Below are 22,187 nucleotides of genomic sequence, written 5' to 3'. Positions count from 1 at the left end.
GGCAAACTCAAAAGGGGGTTCGAGTAGTGGACAAACGTGCGAAGTCGACATCGGCAAGAAATGGCTTTCGACTCAACACCAGACAATTAAGAAGCAAGTGACGTGCAATCCTCTTGAGAGAAATGTGACGAAAAACACCGCTCAACCTTGGTGGATAGCTCCGGAGACCACGAAAGAAATGGAGAGTTGCCTGGAGAAAATTGATCTCGGGGTGTCCCGCAAGCGGCGGCATTGGGCTACCCAGCAGAAGGCTGAAGTTAATTAGCTAGAGTTGGGAAACCATCTGGGGCGAGCTTGGGAGAACCTGCGGCTAGAGTACTTTGAAGATGCGATGAGAGCACCCTCGTCGGCATTGCCATTGATGGTGAAGCCTTTTGTCAGAACGGCAGGACAGTTGATGTTCACACAGAGTTTGGCGGGAGTGGCGTTAGAGGAGTTGACCTCGCACGATAAACTTAAGCTGGGCGACAGGGGTCTGCGGGTATATTAAATGCTGGTGCAGCTTATTGCCCGATACAATTCGGGATTGAGCCTAGCGAGGAGAAAAGATTTCACGTGTTTCTTGAGGTGGATCATGTCAGTGATAACCGCCACTACTGTTCAAGTGTGCCATCGAAAAGCGATGGGAAGTAAACCTATGGAAAGGAGAGTCTCCACTGTCATCCTGAACGTGTACCAGAGTATTGGAACCGAAAAAGGGGATGGCTCAAGGCAGTCTCTAGAGAGCCATGGAAGCTTGATGAAATACGAAGGTTCTACAACAAGAAATTCGAGGAGGGGCATGACGAGCATCGTAATTTAGCCCAAGCAGATGACTATTCGAAGCCCACAAAACCACGAGAGTATCAATAGGTGTCTGGAGTAATGGGAATAGTTTATGACCCATGTCAGAGGGTATTAATTGACGGAGCCTTCTCGATACCCAAGTGTGTACGCCTGGCTCGAATGTCGCATCACTCACATAAACTGTTAAAGAAGATCCTGGGGCTGTGCCGGGGGACCAAGGAGAGAACTTGAGTGAGATCTGGGGTAAAGAACTCTTGAGCATACAAAGAGAAAACACGAGTGATTTCGAGAGACAGAACACGATCGGGAAAGTGATGAATAGAGTCCCAGCAAGGGGCGAAAATGAGGTGACGCATGAGAAAATGATGGAGATTGAACCTGTGTTGGAAACTTTCGGAGAACGCAACCTCCTGAGTATCAGCCTGACACATGGTGAATGCCCAGGCCACTGTCTGGCACAAACAGTGTGGTATCCGGAGCGTTCGAACATTGCTTGATATTGGACGTGGAAGAAATTCGGTCAATTGGGTTACCCGATCATCAGCAGAAGGTCACCCGTTTCGTGGTGAGCTCCATGCTGGCGTCTTTCTTTCTTCTTTCTTTCATTGTGGGTGCGCCGAAGTTTTCCGAAGGGTCCGCTTCGCCAGCGCGACCGCACTTTCTGGGTCTTTGGCGAAATTGACAATTCCACCGTCGTGCGTCCAAAAATTTCTTGTCTGGCCGCTATCGTCTCAGGGCAATCGAGGAGCCAGTGTTCCACTGTTTCGTTGGCCTCCTCGCATCTGGGACAGGAGGGGCTCTCGGCGGGGTTCATCAGAGTCCTATACCCGGCCAAGAGCATGCTGTATCCAGAGCGGAGCGGAGCTGTATCCCCCGGGAACGGAGGATGACTTCAAACTCCAAACGGCAAACTCAAAAGGGGGTTCGAGTAGTGGACAAACGTGCGAAGTCGACATCGGCAAGAAATGGCTTTCGACTCAACACCAGACAATTAAGAAGCAAGTGACGTGCAATCCTCTTGAGAGAAATGTGACGAAAAACACCGCTCAACCTTGGTGGATAGCTCCGGAGACCACGAAAGAAATGGAGAGTTGCCTGGAGAAAATTGATCTCGGGGTGTCCCGCAAGCGGCGGCATTGGGCTACCCAGCAGAAGGCTGAAGTTAATTAGCTAGAGTTGGGAAACCATCTGGGGCGAGCTTGGGAGAACCTGCGGCTAGAGTACTTTGAAGATGCGATGAGAGCACCCTCGTCGGCATTGCCATTGATGGTGAAGCCTTTTGTCAGAACGGCAGGACAGTTGATGTTCACACAGAGTTTGGCGGGAGTGGCGTTAGAGGAGTTGACCTCGCACGATAAACTTAAGCTGGGCGACAGGGGTCTGCGGGTATATTAAATGCTGGTGCAGCTTATTGCCCGATACAATTCGGGATTGAGCCTAGCGAGGAGAAAAGATTTCACGTGTTTCTTGAGGTGGATCATGTCAGTGATAACCGCCACTACTGTTCAAGTGTGCCATCGAAAAGCGATGGGAAGTAAACCTATGGAAAGGAGAGTCTCCACTGTCATCCTGAACGTGTACCAGAGTATTGGAATCGAAAAAGGGGATGGCTCAAGGCAGTCTCTAGAGAGCCATGGAAGCTTGATGAAATACGAAGGTTCTACAACAAGAAATTCGAGGAGGGGCATGACGAGCATCGTAATTTAGCCCAAGCAGATGACTATTCGAAGCCCACAAAACCACGAGAGTATCAATAGGTGTCTGGAGTAATGGGAATAGTTTATGACCCATGTCAGAGGATATTAATTGACGGAGCCTTCTCGATACCCAAGTGTGTACGCCTGGCTCGAATGTCGCATCACTCACATAAACTGTTAAAGAAGATCCTGGGGCTGTGCCGGGGGACCAAGGAGAGAACTTGAGTGAGATCTCGGGTAAAGAACTCTTGAGCATACAAAGAGAAAACACGAGTGATTTCGAGAGACAGAACACGATCGGGAAAGTGATGAATAGAGTCCCAGCAAGGGGCGAAAATGAGGTGACGCATGAGAAAATGATGGAGATTGAACCTGTGTTGGAAACTTTCGGAGAACGCAACCTCCTGAGTATCAGCCTGACACATGGTGAATGCCCAGGCCACTGTCTGGCACAAACAGTGTGGTATCCGGAGCGTTCGAACATTGCCTGATATTGGACGTGGAAGAAATTCGGTCAATTGGGTTACCCGATCATCAGCAGAAGGTCACCCGTTTCGTGGTGAGCTCCATGCTGGCGTCTTTCTTTCTTCTTTCTTTCATTGTGGGTGCGCCGAAGTTTTCCGAAGGGTCCGCTTCGCCAGCGCGACCGCACCTTCTGGGTCTTTGGCGAGAATTGACAATTCCACCGTCGTGCGTCCAAAAATTTCTTGTCTGGCCGCTATCGTCTCAGGGCAATCGAGGAGCCAGTATTCCACTGTTTCGTTGGCCTCCTCGCATCTGGGACAGGAGGGGCTCTCGGCGGGGTTCATCAGAGTCCTATACCCGGCCAAGAGCATGCTGTATCCAGAGCGGAGCCTGGCTAGCATGACTGCGCCTCTTATCGACAGAAGGGTCTTTTCGTCACGTTTTCTTGACAGCTTTTGGTAGACCTGAGCTGTTCTGGCGTGAGAGGGGCTTGGATTTTTAATCGTACGTTTGATGGTGGCTACGGAGCTCTTGTAGGTGGTTGGTTTTGCTCTCTCCTTCAACCCAGAGGCTTCATTGGCCAGAGCGTCGGCCCTCTCGTTCCCTACAATGCCCACGTGGCTAGGGATCCACTGAATGATGATCTCGCGGTTGAGTGTGTCAAGTTTTCTAGTGATGTTGCTCACTTCTCTGCTGTCGTTTGCCAGAGCCGATGTCAGGGCTTGGCTATCAGTGCAAATAAGGCCCTTGTCACTATTGTTAGGGGTGTTATCCTCCAACCACCTAACTGCAGCTCCCAGTGTCTCATTCTCTTCGTCAAACGAGGAGGTGAGCATCCTGCCGCGAATCGTCTCGAAGAAGTTGGTTTGAGGGTCGAGGGGATCACCTGTCGTAACAACCATTGCTGACCCTCCGTCCCTAGTCCCATCTTTGGCGGAACCGTCTGTGTAGATGGTCATGTGGCGTCGATGTTCCGAATCGTCTCGGTCGCCTTCTGTTTCGTCTCTTCGGAGCATCTCAAGCCTACGACGGTGTTGTTGATCCGCCAACGTCTCTGTGGGGTCCAAACCTCTTCCTCAATGGTGGGAAGGGGCTCCCTGTCGGCGAGCTCGTTGGGGAGGGTGGAACTGATCCTGTTGCTGAGTTCTCTCCAGCTGTCTCTGCAGAGCCGGTGAGGTTGGTCCTTCTCCAGGGCGATACGAGCGGGGTGGCCCTCGGGGCACCTGTAGGCTCTCTCCCGGTAGATGGCTGTGAGTCTCTGAGAGTTGGTCCGGTAGCTCTGCATGCGGCTCTCCAGACGCAGGGCCTCAACTGGAGTGGAGGCGGCTTGCCCAGTAACCCGACGGAGGGCCTGGTTCTGGGCGCGGTCGAGTCTGTCCATCTGGGTTTTGGAGAGTCATGGTTGCGAGGCAGGGGCGGCAAAGTCCATGATGCTCCGCTGGTGGCAAGAAACACTCTCCCCAAGGGTTTCTTCTTCCAGCCCCAGTTTGAAGTCCTCAAGCAGGCCAGGAGGTTGCAACGTTTGCGAACCTTGTCGACCACCTTGTCGACGTGCTGCTGGAAGGACAGGGTCCTGTTGATCACCAGCCCCAGGAGTTTGGGGCAGGGATCGAACTTGAGGGTGTTACCCCCCAACGTAATGTCCGGCTTCCATCTGGCGTCCCCGGAGCTAGAGGAGAAGAAGGTGACCACGCTCTTCTCACTGAGGAGCATCTTCTTCTTCTTCTTGCACCATTCATCGATCTTCTGGACAGCCAGTTGTACGTATCTGCTAGCTTCTTCTTTGTTGTAATGGCTGGACCAGATGGTGAGGTCGTCAGCGAAGAGACTATCGTTGACAAGGTTTTTGATCTCATCGGGCAAAGAGTTGATGTAAAAGATTAACAGCAGGGGGAGGTCACAGCTCCCTGCGGAACTCCGTGGATCAGCCATCTTGTGCGACAAAGGCTGCCGTTGAACATCGTTCGAAATTGCCTGTTGCTAAGGAAGGCGTCTCACCAACTTCCACACCCTATCGTAGGCCCGGGAAAGGTCCAGGAGAGCCATGACGGTCCGTCTCGGTTTCTTCTCTTGGAAGCCGTCGCTGACGTCCTGGATCATCCGCAGGAGCTGGTCTTCGCAACTTCTGTTTTTCCTGAAGCCGGCCTGCGAATGTTTGAAGATGCCCCTGGCCTCCGCCAGATGGTACAGACGAGTGTGAACCATCCGTTCCATGGTCTTCATGATGCAGGAGGTGAGGCTGACGGGACGGTACGACTCGATCGAGCCCGCTGGTTTCCCTGCCTTCAGCAAAGGAATGATGGTCGCATTCCGCCAAGCCTGCGGCACTTCCAACTCGTGGAGCGACTGGTTGAAGCTCCCCAGCAACTCCCCCCTCGCTAGAGGTCCCAAGGCTTTCAGGAAACTGGGGGGGATGTCGTCGGGGCCAGCCGCTCCGTTCTTCCTCATCTTCTTGATGGCTCTGTTCAGCTCCTCAATGCTGAATTCTGCTGTGGAGCTGTCGTCCACGCTAGGAGCGTTGCCTCTGATTTTGGCAAGTCTGTTTTTCTCCCTTTCCTCTCTAGAGAATTCCAGCTTGCTCACCTTGGCATTATGGGCAGCGAAGGCATCGGCTTTGCTCTCGTAAGAGACAAGGACCTTGCCGTTGTGGCGGATCGCCTCGTTAGGGCAGCACAAGTCCGGCTGGCCGCTGATGGAGCCGAGGATGCCCCATGTCTTCGTTAACCTTCGTTAACCTCTCCGCAGGCGGTGACCCATTCTTGGCGGTGGGTGTTGATCCGTCTGCGGGAAAAGTTCCTTTTCTTGACCAAGGCTCTGACAGTCGCAGAAATGCCCGCGTTGCGATGTTTGCCGGGCTTCGTCTTCCCCACGTGCTCCTTGGCAGCACTCAGGATGTCTTCCGTGAACTTCTTGGCTCTTCTGTGAACTGTGTCCAGTGGGTTCCAGCTGCTGGCTGGCTCTTCCACCGCAGAGGAGAAGGCGGCCCAGTTGACATCCTTCTTCTTCCAACGGGCGTTCTTCTCCAACTGCGGAAACTGGACGACGGTGCATCTGATGGTGATCACCACAGGGAGGTGGTCCGATCCCAAACACTCACCGACCGTCCACTCAGTCTTGCTACTCCAGCTCGACGGAGTGAAAAGGACGTCGGGCGAGCTCAGGCCTGCAGTGCCCCGGTTGACGCGAGTGGCCCACCCATCGTTGGCGCACACGAGGTCGTTGTCGGCCATCCACTCCTCTAAACGATCTCCTCTGCTGTCTTGAGGCTGTGACTGGTCCCACAGCTGGGAGTGGCCATTGAGGTCGCCCCCGAAGAAGCTGTCTTTGCCGACTTGAAGGTTGTCAAGAACCAACACTTCCTCGGTGTTCGTGTCCCTGTTGGTCGGAATGTAGAGATTGTGGAGCGTGATCCAGCTTTTCTTGCTCAGCCAAATTTTGAGGCGGGACGACTCCACGTTACCCGTCATCTGGTTCCAACAGGGGCGGGACTCGAAAGCTATGTCATCCTTCACGAAGCTGATGAGGCCGCCGCCTGGTTTAGGTCCTCTACGGTCTGCCCTGACCGTGCTGTAACCCTCGATCCTTGGAGTCTTGTCTTTCACGCGGAGCTTGGACTCCTGGATCAGAGCGATATCCACGCCCAGATTCTTCATCCTTTCTCCGAGTTCGTTGATCTTTAGTTTAATGACGTCAGCATTCCACTGAAAGAGTCTAAGTGTCCCTTTCGGCACGAACTTAGCACTGCTGCCACGCTCTTCCGCGTCTTGCTCGTTGCCAGGCTGAGAGTTAGTGGGGACACACCCGCAGGCCCAGGACAGGCCGCCTGCGTACATCTCCACCTCGTCCCGCGTAGACCCGCGCCGGCCGACACACACCTTGTGGAACAGGCCTTTGCAGTCTGCGCAAGCGATCCCCGTCGTGTTGCGGGCAATAGTCTTCTAGCACCCTTGGCAGGTGCGCTTCTCTCCCGAGTCGGGATCCGGCTGGGAAGAAGAGAGGCTGCTCACCTCCCTGCCGGCAATCGTCAAAGAGGGCGGGAGCGGAGCGGTGTAGTGTTTTGGGCAGCTCCAGTCTCCCGTGGCGTATCTGCTACGCTTGCTGCATTTCTTGTGGCACGTCACCTGACACTCGGGCTCGCTGCACGTGAGCCCTGGTTGGTGAGGGCGGACAATCCCCATGCAGGAGATACAAATGCCGCTGGGCCGTGCTGGGATCGCTGTTGGAGGCTCTACAGCGGTCCCGCCGTGTGACCTGCATCTCCACTCTGGTTGAATCCAATATCTGCTCATCCCGCTGCATTCTTTCTTCTTGTGGCATACAGCAGTGCACCCGGTCTCGCTGCACTCCAAGGACGGAGCGCCACTGCGGAGGGTCACATTGCAAGACGAGCAACTGGGACAGGGTTTGACTCGACGTCTCCAGCTCTGATTAACTCACAGGGGTCGTGCGCTGGAACCACGCCCCTGTTAGACAAAAACCCGGACGCGCGACTGGTGGGTGTCCATTCCACGCCGGGGGCCTGTGAAGCTCCATCCACGAAAAGAGGAGGTTTCGTATGAAATCCAGTTTGCCACGTGAAGGCACTCCTCTTCGAACTGGCATGCTGGCGTTACGGTGGATCGAGGAAAACGTGACGAAATATCGAGAGTCGACGGCACCAACAGCGGAATCAATACATGCGATTGATTACAGCTGGAGACTGCGTGCAGAGTGTTCTCTATACTCATGGAGGTGAGGCACGTTGGAGTCGCATAAGAAGCTTCCCTTGGTTTCGAGCGACGTTGACGTCTTGGTTGTACACGGTGACGAAGGATCACATGAAGAAGCATCAGAAAGAAAACGACAGTTCCTGGCCGAGATAGCGCGCAAGCTTTCAAGAGACCCTTGCTAACCCATCGCAATGAAATAACCACGGGTTGGAAAAGAGTTAGTAGTGTGTCTCGAGATAACACCAAAGCGAGGGAACCGATATTGGAGGAGGAATTGGCGAAGAACGTGAGTCTAAGCTTGCTCATTTCCTTTTGGGTGAATAGGGAAACTAAAGTGAAGGGTCTGTCGAATCAAGCGAAAAGGCCACAAGAGCTAAAGAAATGGATGCGGGCCTACGAACAGCTGAATGCATGGGAAGAGATCGTAATCTGTTCCGATGACGAAGAAGAAATGGCAAGGCAGAATACGATGTCGAGTGTGTTCAGGACAAGGGGCACAAACTGAAGAGCATGTTCAGGGATTGGTTCTTGAGTCGTGGGCGCGGGAACGAAAAAGGGACTTGAGTGTGAACTCAGATGAAGTTTGAGGGCACGGAAAATAAATTTTAAAAAAAATTTTTTGTTACTAGTTTACTATATCTACTATATAAATCAAAATGCTGCATGACAATTTTCTGAATGGGCAAAACAAAAAAAATTTTACTGATAGTTTACACAGCTGGAATTCAGGGTGCAGGTGTATGCAGATTTTGATTGCTGTTTAGTGATAATGTGACAATTTTGCATGGCTGCTGTGAATTTTGGGGTTTAGATAAAGTTAAATCTGCTGCCAACTTCTCTAGATGACCACTGGCACTGTATCTTGAGACGCACTCAACATGAGGGGGCTCACTTACAGAAGGCGACACGCCATGAGGACATCAATCTTGAGTACGGGGAGTATGTGCCAGTCCGTCATTTTTGGATGTTTGACCTTGGGAAAACATTTAGTTTTGATTTTGGGGTGAAATACAATTTTTCAAAAATTCGAACTTAGCATGACATGCTCAAGATTCTCGCGACAACTGAAAGACAAAAAAATAGGATCAGAAGAAGCCGACCACAATCGCGGGAAAGTAGTCAAAAAATAGCAGCAAAAATTGCTATTCGCAATCTCTAATATATATCTCGAACGAGAGTAGAGCTGTCTTATTCTTGGCAGAAGACGGAAAATGATCGCGAGTGGAGAAGAAAGAAATTAGAGTGGACCAGAATGAATATTCGGTGGAAAGGTGGACATCTGAAGCTGCTCAATGGTCCAGATCAATGTAACAGTCACCTACTTAAGTCACATATGAGGTTAAAGATAAATAGGTCCTATAACCATTGTCTCAAAAGTCCGGGACACTAACTCTTGTGTTTTTCTACCTCAAGTGGTCGGAGCCATTTCGGTTCACTTGCGACATGAGACTAAAACCCGCGTTACAGCTTAAAGGTCACTAACAAATCACTCCCACTCTAGAAAATAAGAACGCCCCCATACTCAGGTCTCGAAATACCTAAAATACGCGAACGCCGTTCGAAACAGGGTCGGAACCTAATGTATAGATACGTTTGATTAGACAGTGGACCTTTGATCCGTTTCAGATGGATCATTCAAAAACTCTCCCTAGCTCAACATAACAATGTATAACACATTCAAGAAACTTTAATTGAGTACTTATATATCGACACGACTTCTAAAATCGAGTAACTAAATTAATAAGCAACTCTAGAATTAATCCAGTAATTAAGTTTAACTCAAGAAATTTGAAATAAGCAAGATTTAACTCAAGAAAGTTTTGATTTGGACAATTTGGCAGCTTCAGTTGTCCACCTTTCCACCGAAGTTTCACTCTAATTTATTTCTTCTCCACTCGCGACCACGTTACGTCTTCTGCCAGAAAAAGTATTTTATACTCTTATCGAATTATGTATTGGAAAATGCGAATAGCTATTTCCAGCTGCTTTTTTGACTACTTTCCCGCGATTGTAGTTCGAATCTTCTCATCTTATTTTTCTTGTATTTCCAGTTGTCGCAAGAAATTCGAATTTTTGAAAAGCAGCATTTCACTCCAAAATCAAGACTAAACATTTTCTCAAGGCTTATGCTTCCAAATATGACCGACTGGCACATACTCCCCGGACTCAAGATCGAAGTCTTCATCGCGGGTCGCCGTCTGTCAGTGAGGCCCCAGAAAGTTGAGTGGGTCTAAAGATGCAGTGCCAGTGGTCATTTACAGAAGTTTGCAGCAGAATAATATTCAACTTTCCATCGAAGGTTCACTTTGTTCCACTCTAATTTATTTCTTCTCCACTCGCGACCACGTTCCGTCTTCTGCCAGGAAAAAATATAGTTTTACTTTTATTCGAATTATGTCTTGGAAAATGCGAATAGCTATTTCCAGCTGCTTTTTTTGACTACTTTCCTTCGATTGTAGTTCGAATCTTCTCATCTTATTTTTCTTGTATTTTCAGTTGTCGCAAGAAACTCGAATTTTTGAAAAGTATCATTTCACTCCAAAATCAAGATTAAACATTTTCTCAAGGCTTATGCTTCGAAATAAGACCGACTGGCACATACTCCCCGGACTCAAGATCGATGTCTTCATCGCGGGTCGCCGTCTGTCAGTGAGGCCCCAGAAAGTTGAGTGGGTCTCAAGATGCAGTGCCAGTGGTCATTTACAGACGTTTGCAGCAGATATAACTTTGTCTACGCCCCAAAATTCACAGCCATGCAAAACTGTCGCGTTATCGCTAAGCAGCAATCAAAATCTGCTTGCACCTGCACCCTGAATTTCCGCTTTGTAAGCTATCATTAAAATTTCTTTTGTTTTGTTCATTCAGAAAATTGTCCGTGAGGTACTGGGTCCTGACACAATCGACATCGTAATCTGCATTGCCAGTTCTTCTTCGTCATCGGAACTGATTACGACCTCTTCCCACGCCTTCAGCTGTTCGTCAGCCCGCATCCACTACCAATGCTCTTGTAGCCATTTTGCCTGACGCGGCAGACCCTTCACTTTAGATTCCATTTGGAAGCAAAAGGAATTGTGCAAACTCAGGCTCACGTTCTTCGCCAAGTCCTCCTCCAATATCGATTCCCTCGCTTTGGTGTTATCTCGAGACACTCTGCCAACTCTTTTCCAACCCGTGATTATTGCATTGCGATGGGTTAGCAAGGGTCTCTTGAAAGCTTCCGCTGTCTCGGCCAGGAACTGTCGTACTCTTTCTGATGCTTCTTCATATGATCCTTCGTCACCGTGTACAACCAAGACGTCAACGTCGCTCGAAACCATGGGAAGAATCTTATGCGACTCCACACGTGCCTCACCTCCATTAGTATAGAGAACACTCTGCATGCAGTCTCAAACAGTTCAAGCCTCCAGCTGTAATCAATGACATGTATTGATTCCGCTGTTGGTGCCGTCGACTCTCGATATTTCGTCACGTTTTCCTCGATCCACCGCAACGCCAGCATGGAGCTCACCACGAAACGCGTGACCTTCTGCTGATGATCGGGTAACCCGATTGACCGAATTTCTTCCACGTCCAATATCAAGCAGATGTTCGAACGCTCCGGATACCACACTGTCTGTGCCAGACAGTGGCCTGGGCATTCCCCATGTGTCAGGTTGATACTCAGGAGGCTGCGTTCTCCCGAAATTTCCAACACAGGTTCAATCTCCATCATTTCTCATGCGTCACCTCATTTTCTTCCATGGCTGGGGCTCTATTCATCGCTTTTCCGATCGTGTTCTGTCTCTCGAAATCACTCGTGTTTTCGCTTTGAATGCTCAAGAGTTCCTTACCCCAGATGTCACTCAAGTTCTCTCCTTGGCCCCCCGTCACATCCCCAGTTCTTCTTCGTCATCGGAACTGATTACGACCTCTTCCCACGCCTTCAGCTGTTCGTCAGCCCGCATCCACTACCAATGCTCTTGTAGCCATTTCGCCTGACGCGGCAGACCCTTCACTTTAGATTCCATTTGGAAGCAAAAGGAATTGTGCAAACTCAGGCTCACGTTCTTCGCCAAGTCCTCCTCCAATATCGATTCCCTCGCTTTGGTGTTATCTCGAGACACTCTGCCAACTCTTTTCCAACCCGTGATTATTGCATTGCGATGGGTTAGCAAGGGTCTCTTGAAAGCTTCCGCTGTCTCGGCCAGGAACTGTCGTACTCTTTCTGATGCTTCTTCATATGATCCTTCGTCACCGTGTACAACCAAGACGTCAACGTCGCTCGAAACCATGGGAAGAATCTTATGCGACTCCACACGTGCCTCACCTCCATTAGTATAGAGAACACTCTGCATGCAGTCTCAAACAGTTCAAGCCTCCAGCTGTAATCAATGACATGTATTGATTCCGCTGTTGGTGCCGTCGACTCTTGATATTTCGTCACGTTTTCCTCGATCCACCGCAACGCCAGCATGGAGCTCACCACGAAACGCGTGACCTTCTGCTGATGATCGGGTAACCCGATTGACCGAATTTCTTCCACGTCCAATATCAAGCAGATGTTCGAACGCTCCGGATACCACACTGTCTGTGCCAGACAGTGGCCTGGGCATTCCCCATGTGTCAGGTTGATACTCAGGAGGCTGCGTTCTCCCGAAATTTCCAACACAGGTTCAATCTCCATCATTTCTCATGCGTCACCTCATTTTCTTCCATGGCTGGGGCTCTATTCATCGCTTTTCCGATCGTGTTCTGTCTCTCGAAATCACTCGTGTTTTCGCTTTGAATGCTCAAGAGTTCCTTACCCCAGATGTCACTCAAGTTCTCTCCTTGGCCCCCCGGCACATCCCCAGTTCTTCTTCGTCATCGGAACTGATTACGACCTCTTCCCACGCCTTCAGCTGTTCGTCAGCCCGCATCCACTACCAATGCTCTTGTAGCCATTTCGCCTGACGCGGCAGACCCTTCACTTTAGATTCCATTTGGAAGTAAAAGGAATTGTGCAAACTCAGGCTCACGTTCTTCGCCAAGTCCTCCTCCAATATCGATTCCCTCGCTTTGGTGTTATCTCGAGACACTCTGCGAACTCTTTTCCAACCCGTGATTATTGCATTGCGATGGGTTAGCAAGGGTCTCTTGAAAGCTTCCGCTGTCTCGGCCAGGAACTGTCGTACTCTTTCTGATGCTTCTTCATATGATCCTTCGTCACCGTGTACAACCAAGACGTCAACGTCGCTCGAAACCATGGGAAGAATCTTATGCGACTCCACACGTGCCTCACCTCCATTAGTATAGAGAACACTCTGCATGCAGTCTCAAACAGTTCAAGCCTCCAGCTGTAATCAATGACATGTATTGATTCCGCTGTTGGTGCCGTCGACTCTCGATTTTTCGTCACGTTTTCCTCGATCCACCGCAACGCCAGCATGGAGCTCACCACGAAACGCGTGACCTTCTGCTGATGATCGGGTAACCCGATTGACCGAATTTCTTCCACGTCCAATATCAAGCAGATGTTCGAACGCTCCGGATACCACACTTTCTGTGCCAGACAGTGGCCTGGGCATTCCCCATGTGTCAGGTTGATACTCAGGAGGCTGCGTTCTCCCGAAATTTCCAACACAGGTTCAATCTCCATCATTTCTCATGCGTCACCTCATTTTCTTCCATGGCTGGGGCTCTATTCATCGCTTTCCCGATCGTGTTCTGTCTCTCGAAATCACTCGTGTTTTCGCTTTGAATGCTCAAGAGTTCCTTACCCCAGATGTCACTCAAGTTCTCTCCTTGGCCCCCCGGCACATCCCCAGGATCTTCTTTAACAGCCTATGTGAGTGCTGCGACATTCGAGCCAGGCGTACTCACTTGGGTATCGAGAAGGCTCCGTCAATTAATACCCTCTGTCTGGATGCCTCCACCATCACCATGTGTAACGGGTCGTGGCTTTCACACAGAATGGCCCTCACCAATCCCACTAGAGACTTCGCATTCATTGGCAAACTGTAGGCTTCACTCCCGGGAAATCCCATCTCCGCCTCAAGACCAATCTTCCATCCTCTGATGTGTTTCTGGACCATTTGTAACACTCCAGGCCATGACTCCACGCTCAACGCCGTCACCAAATGGTGCTCGGACTCCAGCATATCCGTTGTTTGCAAGCTGAACATCCTCCAGAACAATACCAATGCCGTCGCTATGTTCACAGTGGTGCTCGCATAGCATTCGGCCACTATCTGCACGTAATGTCCCCAAATTCGTAATCGACATGTCGTTTCCATTTCCCATCTTAAGTTCCACCCTATTGTTCGAGCACGGCACGCTGATCACCTCTGGCATCTTCTCAAGTAACAGATCTAGGCTTGGCCTTTCCTTTACCGTTGGTTCAATCTCAATGATATTCTCCGTCCAGAACTTTAATAATTCTGCCATCTCAAAGTTCAGGTAGGCGTTTCCGGCCACCGAATCCAAGAAAGTGTTATAAGCTATTGCCATCACTCCAGACATTTATTGATACTCACCCCGTTTTGTGGGCTTCAAATAGTCTTCTGCTCGGGCTAAATTACGATTCACGTCATGCCCCTCCTCGAATATCTTGTTGTAGAACCTTCGTGTTTCTTCAAGCTTCCCATGATTCTCTAGATACTGCCTTGAGCTCTCTTCTTTTCCGATTCCAGTACTCTGGTACAGGTTCAGGATGACAGTGCAGACTCTCCTTTCCTTAGTTTTACTTCCCATCGCTTTTTGATGGCATACTTGAACAGTAGTGGCGGTTATCACTGACATGATCCACCTCAAGAAACACGTGAAATCTTTTCTCCTCGTTAGGTTCAATCACGAATTGTCTCGAGCAATATGCTGCACCAGCAATTGGTACAACCTCAGACCTTTGTCGCCCAGCTTAAGTTTGTCGTGCGAGGTCAACGCCTCTAACTCCACTCCCGCAAACTCCATGTGAACATCAACTGCCCTGCCGTTCTGACAAAAGGATTCGCCATCAATGGCAATGCTGACGAGGTTGCTCTCATCGCATCTTCGAAGTACTCTAGCAGCAAGTTCTTCCAAGTCCGCCCCAGCTGGTTTCCCAACACTAGCTTATTAATTTCGGCCTTCTGCTGGGTAGCCCATTGTCGCCGCTTGCGGGATACCCCGCGATCAAGCCTCTTCAGGCAACTCTCCAATTCTTTCGTGGTCTCCAGAGCTATCCACCAAGGTCGAGCGGTGTTTCGCGCCGCATTTCTTTCTAGAGGATCGCACGTCACTTGCTTCCCAATGGCCTGGTGTTGAGTCGAAAGCCATTCCTTGCCGATGTCCACTTCCAACGTTTGTCCATTAGTCGAACACCTTTTAGCGTTTGCCTTTTGGTGTTTGAAGTCATCCTCCGTTCCTGGAGTCGTCGAGGCTTCCATTTCCCAGAGGACCTCGGTCAACTTCCTGGATGCTGAGCTGCTCTTGTAGGCCGCTGTTTTCCATCGCGCTGGAATCATGGGAGCCGTCTCTTTTAGATTCTTCTCTGAAACTGAATCCGCCGAAGGACTCGCCTCTTCTGTCTCCCGTTTCCTTTCCTAGACCTTATTCCTTTACTCGAGGGCGTCGCCACTATCATCACCGACTCAACTTTTTAATCCAGATCTTGTTTCTCCGACTCTTGCCCCTCTTTTTGAGCCTTAAGGACATTAATATTTAAAACTATATTACAAGTCTTATTTTTATCATAAATTCCAATCTTAATTCCATTATCATCAGGTTTTTTTCATCAGAGTAGAGCTGTCTTTACATGGGTTGGCCTCAGTCTTCTGCTTTGGTTCCCTCAGACTAATCATCTTCTCATTTTCTCGTCTAGTCCAGTGCCCATCAGGACAGGTTTGTCCTTCTCAAGCAGCGTGCCCAGAAAAGTGTTCTTCTTGCTTTCTTCCGCACTCAAGAGTAGCATTCCCATGTTGGAGGTTTCACTCGTCAAAGGCAGCTTCAGATTTTTGCGGGGAGATCGCAGGGGTGGGGTGGTCGTGTTCGCCCAGTCGTCCCCACTCAGGTCTTGCAGTAACTCCTGCGTGGTAAAAACCCTTTCCGCTGCGCCCTGATCAGGTATTTTTCCCACCTCCATCTCTTCTCCTGTTTCACTGAGGGTTTCGTCCATGCTTTCCATCTGTCTTGATTCGGTTTGCTCTCTTTCTAGCACATCCCTGAACCTGTTTTCCCAGCCGTCCGTGAATTATCTTTGCTGTCTCTCCTTCGTAGCTCTCGCGTTTAGGGAAGGGATTACCATAGGGCTGCTCATCCCCAGGGTCATTCTTCTCACCGTATGGAACTCGGGGATGGCAGCGGGTATGATATCCTGCTCTAGTATCGTTTCTAATTTCTTTTTCGTGAATTCGAAACTCCTCGTCCACGCCAGGATCCTCAAGAGTTCCTTCTTGTCCCTCGCCACCGGATTCAAGTGCCAGAACTTGCGATAGGCCTCGATGAGTTCTTCACGTTTTCCTCCCATTCTGCACTGCAGTTGTCCCCTGAAGTTCCACACCACTAGCTCGGGATCCTTCACTTTTCCACAAAGCACTGTCTCACTCATCCGCGCTCTCAAGTCTTCTTGTCTGCACCAGTTGAGTGCCGTCCCATCTAGAATGCTGATCAGGCTCACTTGCACCACCGAGAAACGATACGTCACCACGAGTGGATCCGGGAAGGCATACGTCACTGCTGGCCCATAGACGCAGGTCACCACTTCCCCCAAACCTCTAATCATCTCCACCGGGTCAGATCTCATGGCAAAACACAGGTCAGGAGTGCCCCAATTCGCCTCTCTCACTTCTTCGCTCGTCGTGGGGTTTCTTTCTTCGCCTGTCAAGTATCGATTCTGCATCAGCAGATACTCCACAAGCAATGTCTTTGGTTCGGCAGCACAATTGTACGAATAGGTCTCCACACTCGGGTGAGCTTTCCTTACCATTAGGTGTTGTAAACAAGGCTAGCAGGAGGTTGATGGGCATAATCGAGAGCTCCTGTACGAACGCTTCAAAGATGGTGTCTCCCGCGTAAAACACCTTGTTCACATACTTCTTTTCCCAGCATGGGCTCAAGAATCTCAAGATCTTGTGGTTCTTCCTGGTCTTCAGCTCGCCCTTCGCATGCTCCATCCAGAATCCTCCGATGTGGTGACAAATCTTTCCACCGTCATCTCCCTACTTTTTGCTACTTCTAGCTGCTCCTCAAGAAAGTTCGATATTTGTTTGATGAGGGGTGGAGCACTCTCCCTCGTCTTGTTTGTCGCATTCTCAAGTTTCGGGGTCCGAAACGGCAATCTCGCTCTCCCTTGTGTCAAGCGATATCCTATCGACTCTATTTGTTTCTCGGCCGGAGCCTTGTTCTGTCTTTCGTTACTCGGTGGTCTCGCCCTTCTGGTGGAGCTTGTTATCGTCAGATCCATACTCCGGAACCACAGGCTTGCTGTAAGATGGGTTATCGCAGGGTGATCGTCCCCTATCTCCGGATTAAACTTCAGCTGCCGGGCACGATTCGACACCTCAAGGCAGAGAACCTCATCCAGCACAATCAAGATGTCTGCCAACTCATAAAATCCCCTCAGACTTGAGATACATCCGCCCATGACGCTGCCACTTCCGACTTAAGAAGTCTCAAAATTACTGGCTCCAATTCGCGATTCGGAGCAGCCATAAGCATCCGCCACGCTAAGATTGCCCTCTGCTATCAGGATCATAATTGCATGCACGAATTGTAAGGCTGGTGGCATGCTCGCGTAGCCTGGCGATGACGTAAACACCACTCTCGTCTTGTAGATTGCATCGCAAACAGCGTGTGGATTGCATCCCAGATTTTCTTGGGGGTTGGTTCCCCGCCTGTCAAGTGCTCTAGAAGTCCTGCCGCATGCAGGTGGTCATTCATCCCCGCGAATGGGAAGAGCTCCGGCTCACACGGCGTCTTCGGTTTTGTAGCCACCACCAGTGTCAAAATTTGGTTCAATTCCGCTCCAGTCAGCAGATACACTGGGGGCTTCCGGCCAAAATGACTTCGGCGACGTCCCCTCGAAATCCGATCCTGTCATGATGATTGCTCTCGCTGCTCCAGGGTCTGATCGATTGTACACGGCCAAGGTTTTGGCTAGCTGTGGAGTCCCACAGAAAATACCTAAATTGGGTCATCGGCGAGTTTCGGACCCATGAACCCGGTGTCCGGAATCTCTAGGCTCTTTGGTTCAAGAAGCTTTTCAACTATTTTCAGCTGTGCGAAAATCACCACACTGACCCTGGCTATGCTCGTTCGATGCTTGGGAGGTTCCACGATTGGATCTGGACTCGTCAGCTGCTTGAGGGGCCTGTAGTTGACTGGGCCCATTATCGATTTTTGCGGAGTTCCCGTTAAGTCTTCGGTCTCTAGTGTCTTGGCTCTCAAGAAATGCGCCTCGTGGGCCCTTAGCCAGTCCACACAGTGATGCCTGCTCAAGTCCTCGTGCGACAGTTTCTTAAGCCCCAGAATATCCGCCATTTCTTGTCTACATGCCAGATCATCCAGGTCTAGATTCTTTATTCTCTCTAGATATCGGGCTTTACTCGCCTCTCCTGGTCTCTCTGTTTTCTTGTTGTCCACCAACACCACCACCACCACCACCACCACCACCACCACCACCACCGAGGACACTACCGAGCTCTGGGGTGTGGATGATTGCGCCTCGTCTCCTTCCATCGGTGTGGCTCCTAGTTGTCTACTCCTGCTGCTCCTTGAGCTCTCTCTCGAGTCGGTTCTTTCTCCCAAACGATTGGACAAGGGCCTAGCAGCGAAGAAGGGAGGTATTGGGGGTGGATCAAATGTGAACTGGCCCGTCTCCAGCATGTCTGACTCCAGAAGGTTTATGTACCTTTGCAAGATACCGTTTAGCCACTCCTTGCCTCTGGGCTTGTCGAAGTGGATGCCATCCGAAGACGCATCATCCGGAAGGGAATGCTCCATCAAGCTTGCCACGTCGAGCAGTCTCACGGTGAGTACGCTCCTCTGCTGGATTTGTCTGATGATTTCGTTGAGGTTACGCACCCTGTCGTTCATCTCCCTCGCATTCTGGTCAGCCATCATGGTGTACGGGACGGTTCAAACAGTGAGTATCGCTGGATCTAGATAAATCCTCAATTCCTCAAGAATACAACTCATCTTCTCCTGCAGCCTCATTACTTTCCTCGGCTCGCCTCTGGACACGTCTTCGGTTCCGATCCTCAGCGTGACTGTATACATTTTCGCCATCTCCAGCATCTCTAGTGACGCCAACATCTGGGGTGTTGTAGCACCAGAAAAACTCAAGACTCCCACTTACCAATGCGCCTGGATTCGCGTCCTATAATCAAGTGGACTGCACCCTAAGGTATCCTGGGCTGCTTGAAACATTCAGCCCAAGAAGCGTCGTTGAAGGCATCCCTCCTTGCGCGTTGTGCCGCCGTTCAATCCATCCGGTTATGTCTGTAATAGGCAGCGTCCGTGTTCTTTTTGTGGCTTGCGATTATCACACTCCTCACTGGATGATCTCTCCAGGTGGGAGGTCGCTCCTCTCGTGCTGAGTTCTCGCGAACCTTTGACTGCAACCTCTCTTGCAACTCCCTGAAGCGCGACGTGCCCGTCCCAGTTTGACCATCACTGGTTGAGCTGGGCGTCAATCCCGGCAGCGAGATTTTCATCAAAGGCCTAATTGGGTTTTTCTCTAGATTGTGCATGGAAGAAACTGGCTCTTGAATTGTCCATGCTTCCAGGCCCTCTTTCATATTTTTCTTGGGACACACGGTCCAAGTTGAAGCGACCGCTCGCCCGGGGAGCTTCGTGTACCTCCATCCGCGACTCTGTTCTCGATCTTGCGACAGCTGGTTCAGCCGTAGTCTTCTTTATTTCTTTCTTTTTCGCAAACTCTTCTTGTATCCATTGTATCTTCTCGATCTCTGATCTGATCTGCTCGCAATTCGCCGTATTCTCGCGCAACCTCTGAGCTTGCTCCCGTTCCGCTTTTATCAGATTCAAATCAAGATTTGCTTGGTCCCGCTCAAGAATCGCTTAGTCTCTTTCCAGGTTCGCTTGTTCCCTCTCGAGGATCGCACCATCCCTGTCAAGGTTGGCCTTGTCCCGCTCAAGAAATATCTTCCTGTAGCACTGCTAGTGAAAAACCGTTCAAGATGTCTCCTGTTCTGTTCGAGTAAGTGTAGCTTGATTGTCAAATCAATTGGCAAATCAATCTGAAAATAGAATTCATTTTTAGACCAGGATGTTTCTCGCTCATGCCTAGCATAAACGTCCCCCCTTACTACCTCTAAAACATTATCTTTACAGTTTCTCGATAAAATAATTCAATTAGACATTTGAAAGCATGCAGACTTATTTCATGTTTTAGCACCAAAAATTCTTTAGGATTTAATTGTCATGCCAATTACATTAAAGCCCATCTACCTGACTCATGCGCCATTTTACTTAGCTCAAGAACCCTGTGCCTACTAACTCAAGACTTCCATGTCCACTCAAAGCTCAGGTGATACTCAAGTAGTACTTCTTGTGTAGGTGCACCATTATCTCCGTTTCTGCAAAGACCACGTGCAGGATAGCGAATAATTCCCTAGGGTTCAGCTTGCCCCTGTTTGGATCGCAGACAGGCATTGAGACCTCCCGTATCTCTCTTCCGACTAAGAAGTCCCTCAACCTCATTAGAGCCAGCATCACATGCTCGGGGTCTATCGTGTTCCTCTCATTGACCCTCGTCACCAAAGAGCACAGGTATTTACAAGGAACTTGTGAAACTGAAGCGGGAAGTGCAGCCATTCCTCCCATCCCCGGTCTCTGCCTAAATAGAAACTCTACGTTCTGATTTTCTCTTTCATCAGTGTGTTTTTTAGCCCAGCACCTCTATAGTGTTTTTTACCCCATCAGCTACATAGTGTTTCCTACCCCATCAGCTAAAAAGTGTTTTTACCCCAATAAGCTCTATAGTATCCCCCCAGCTGTAAATTGTTTCCTGCCTCAGCTGTATAGTCTTTCTACCCAATCAGCTACAATTTTGTTTACCTTATCATCTACATAGGGTTTTTTACCCCATCAGCTCCATAGTATTTTTACCCCATCAGCTCTATAGTTTTTTTCCGCCTCAGCTACATCGTTTTTTTACCCTATCAGCTACATATTGCAGTTTACCGCATCAGCTACATAGTGTTTTAAACTACATCAGCTCTATACTCTTTTTACCCCCATTAGCTCTATAGTAATTTTACCCCATCAACTACATAGTGTTTTGTACCCCATCAGCTACATAGTGATTTCTACCCCATCAGCTAAATAGTGTTTTGTAACCATCCAGCTATAAAGTGTTTTACCTCATCAGCTCTATTGTGTTTTTACCGTATCAGCTCTATAGTGTTTTCTACCTCAACTATATAGTTTTTTTACTCTATCAGCTACATAATTCTATAACCCCATCAGATCTATAGTAATTTAACGCCATCAGCTACATATTTTTATGTACCTCACCAGCTTCATAGTGTTTTGTTCGCCATCAGCTACATTGGGTCTTTACCGCATCAGCTCGATAGTGTTTTAGCTGCTTTAAAGTGTATTTCCCCACAGTTCTTTTTTCTTTCACCCCTCAGCTACATAGTGTTTTTTACCCTAACAGCTGCAATGTGTTTTTTACCCATCCATTAGCAACATAGTATTTTGTACTTTTTGTACCCTATCAACCTTATAGTATTTTATGCCCCAGCAGCTACATAGTGTTTTCTACACCATCAGCTACATACTGTTTTGTACCCAATCAGCTAATTAGTCATTTTTACCCCTCCGCTCTATAGTGTTTTTGCCCCATCAGCTCTATACTGTTTTTCACTCTCAGCTTTATATTATTTCACCCCTCAGCTACATAGTGATTTTACCCTATCAGCTACATCATTTTTTTTACCCAAGATGCTACAATATGTTTTTTTACCCCATCAGCTTCATAGTGTTTTGTACCCCATCAGCTCTATAGTGTTTTTTACCCCATCAGCTCTATAGTATTTTTACCCCATCAGCTACATAGCGTTTCCGACCCCATCAGGTACATAGTGTAATTACCCCAAAAGATCTATAATGCTTTTTTGTAACCCATCAAAAACCTAGGGTGTTGTACCACATCAACTACATAGTGTTTTCACCCAATCAGCTATATCGTGTTTTGCTCCCACTCAGCTCTAAAGTTTTTTTAATTATCAGCTCTATAGTAATTTGTACCCCGTCAACTACATAGTGTTTTTACCCCATCAATTACATAGCGTTTTGTACCCCATCAGGTATATAGTGTTTTTAGCTCATCAACTCTATAGAAGTTTTAACCCAGCAGACCTATAATATTTTCCACCTGAGCTCTTCATCATTTTCCTCCTCTGCTAAAAAGGTTTTTTTTTACCCTATCAGCTACATTGTTTTTTTTATGCTATTAGGTTACATAGTGTTTTGTACCCTATCAGCTTTATAGGATTTTCTACACCATCAGCTACATACTGTTTGTACCCAATCAGCTAATTAATCATTTTTACCCCACCGCTTTATA

The 22,187-nt window shown here is 49.1% G+C and overlaps 1 protein-coding gene across 1 annotated transcript; it reads right to left on the bottom strand.

Annotated features, from left to right (window-relative positions):
• Positions 1–3,079: 3,079 nt before the first annotated feature.
• On the bottom strand, positions 3,080–3,964 carry LOC134853670 (uncharacterized). The gene has a single exon (XM_063869680.1). It carries the CDS (start codon positions 3,962–3,964, stop codon positions 3,080–3,082), a length of 885 nt encoding a protein of 294 aa, XP_063725750.1.
• Between the last annotated feature and the right edge of the window lie 18,223 nt (positions 3,965–22,187).

This window comes from Symsagittifera roscoffensis, chromosome 8 (genome assembly GCF_963678635.1).
Source record: "Symsagittifera roscoffensis chromosome 8, txSymRosc1.1, whole genome shotgun sequence".
NCBI classification, from domain to species: Eukaryota; Metazoa; Xenacoelomorpha; order Acoela; family Convolutidae; genus Symsagittifera; species Symsagittifera roscoffensis.
This window is presented reverse-complemented; position numbering and strand designations above follow the sequence as displayed.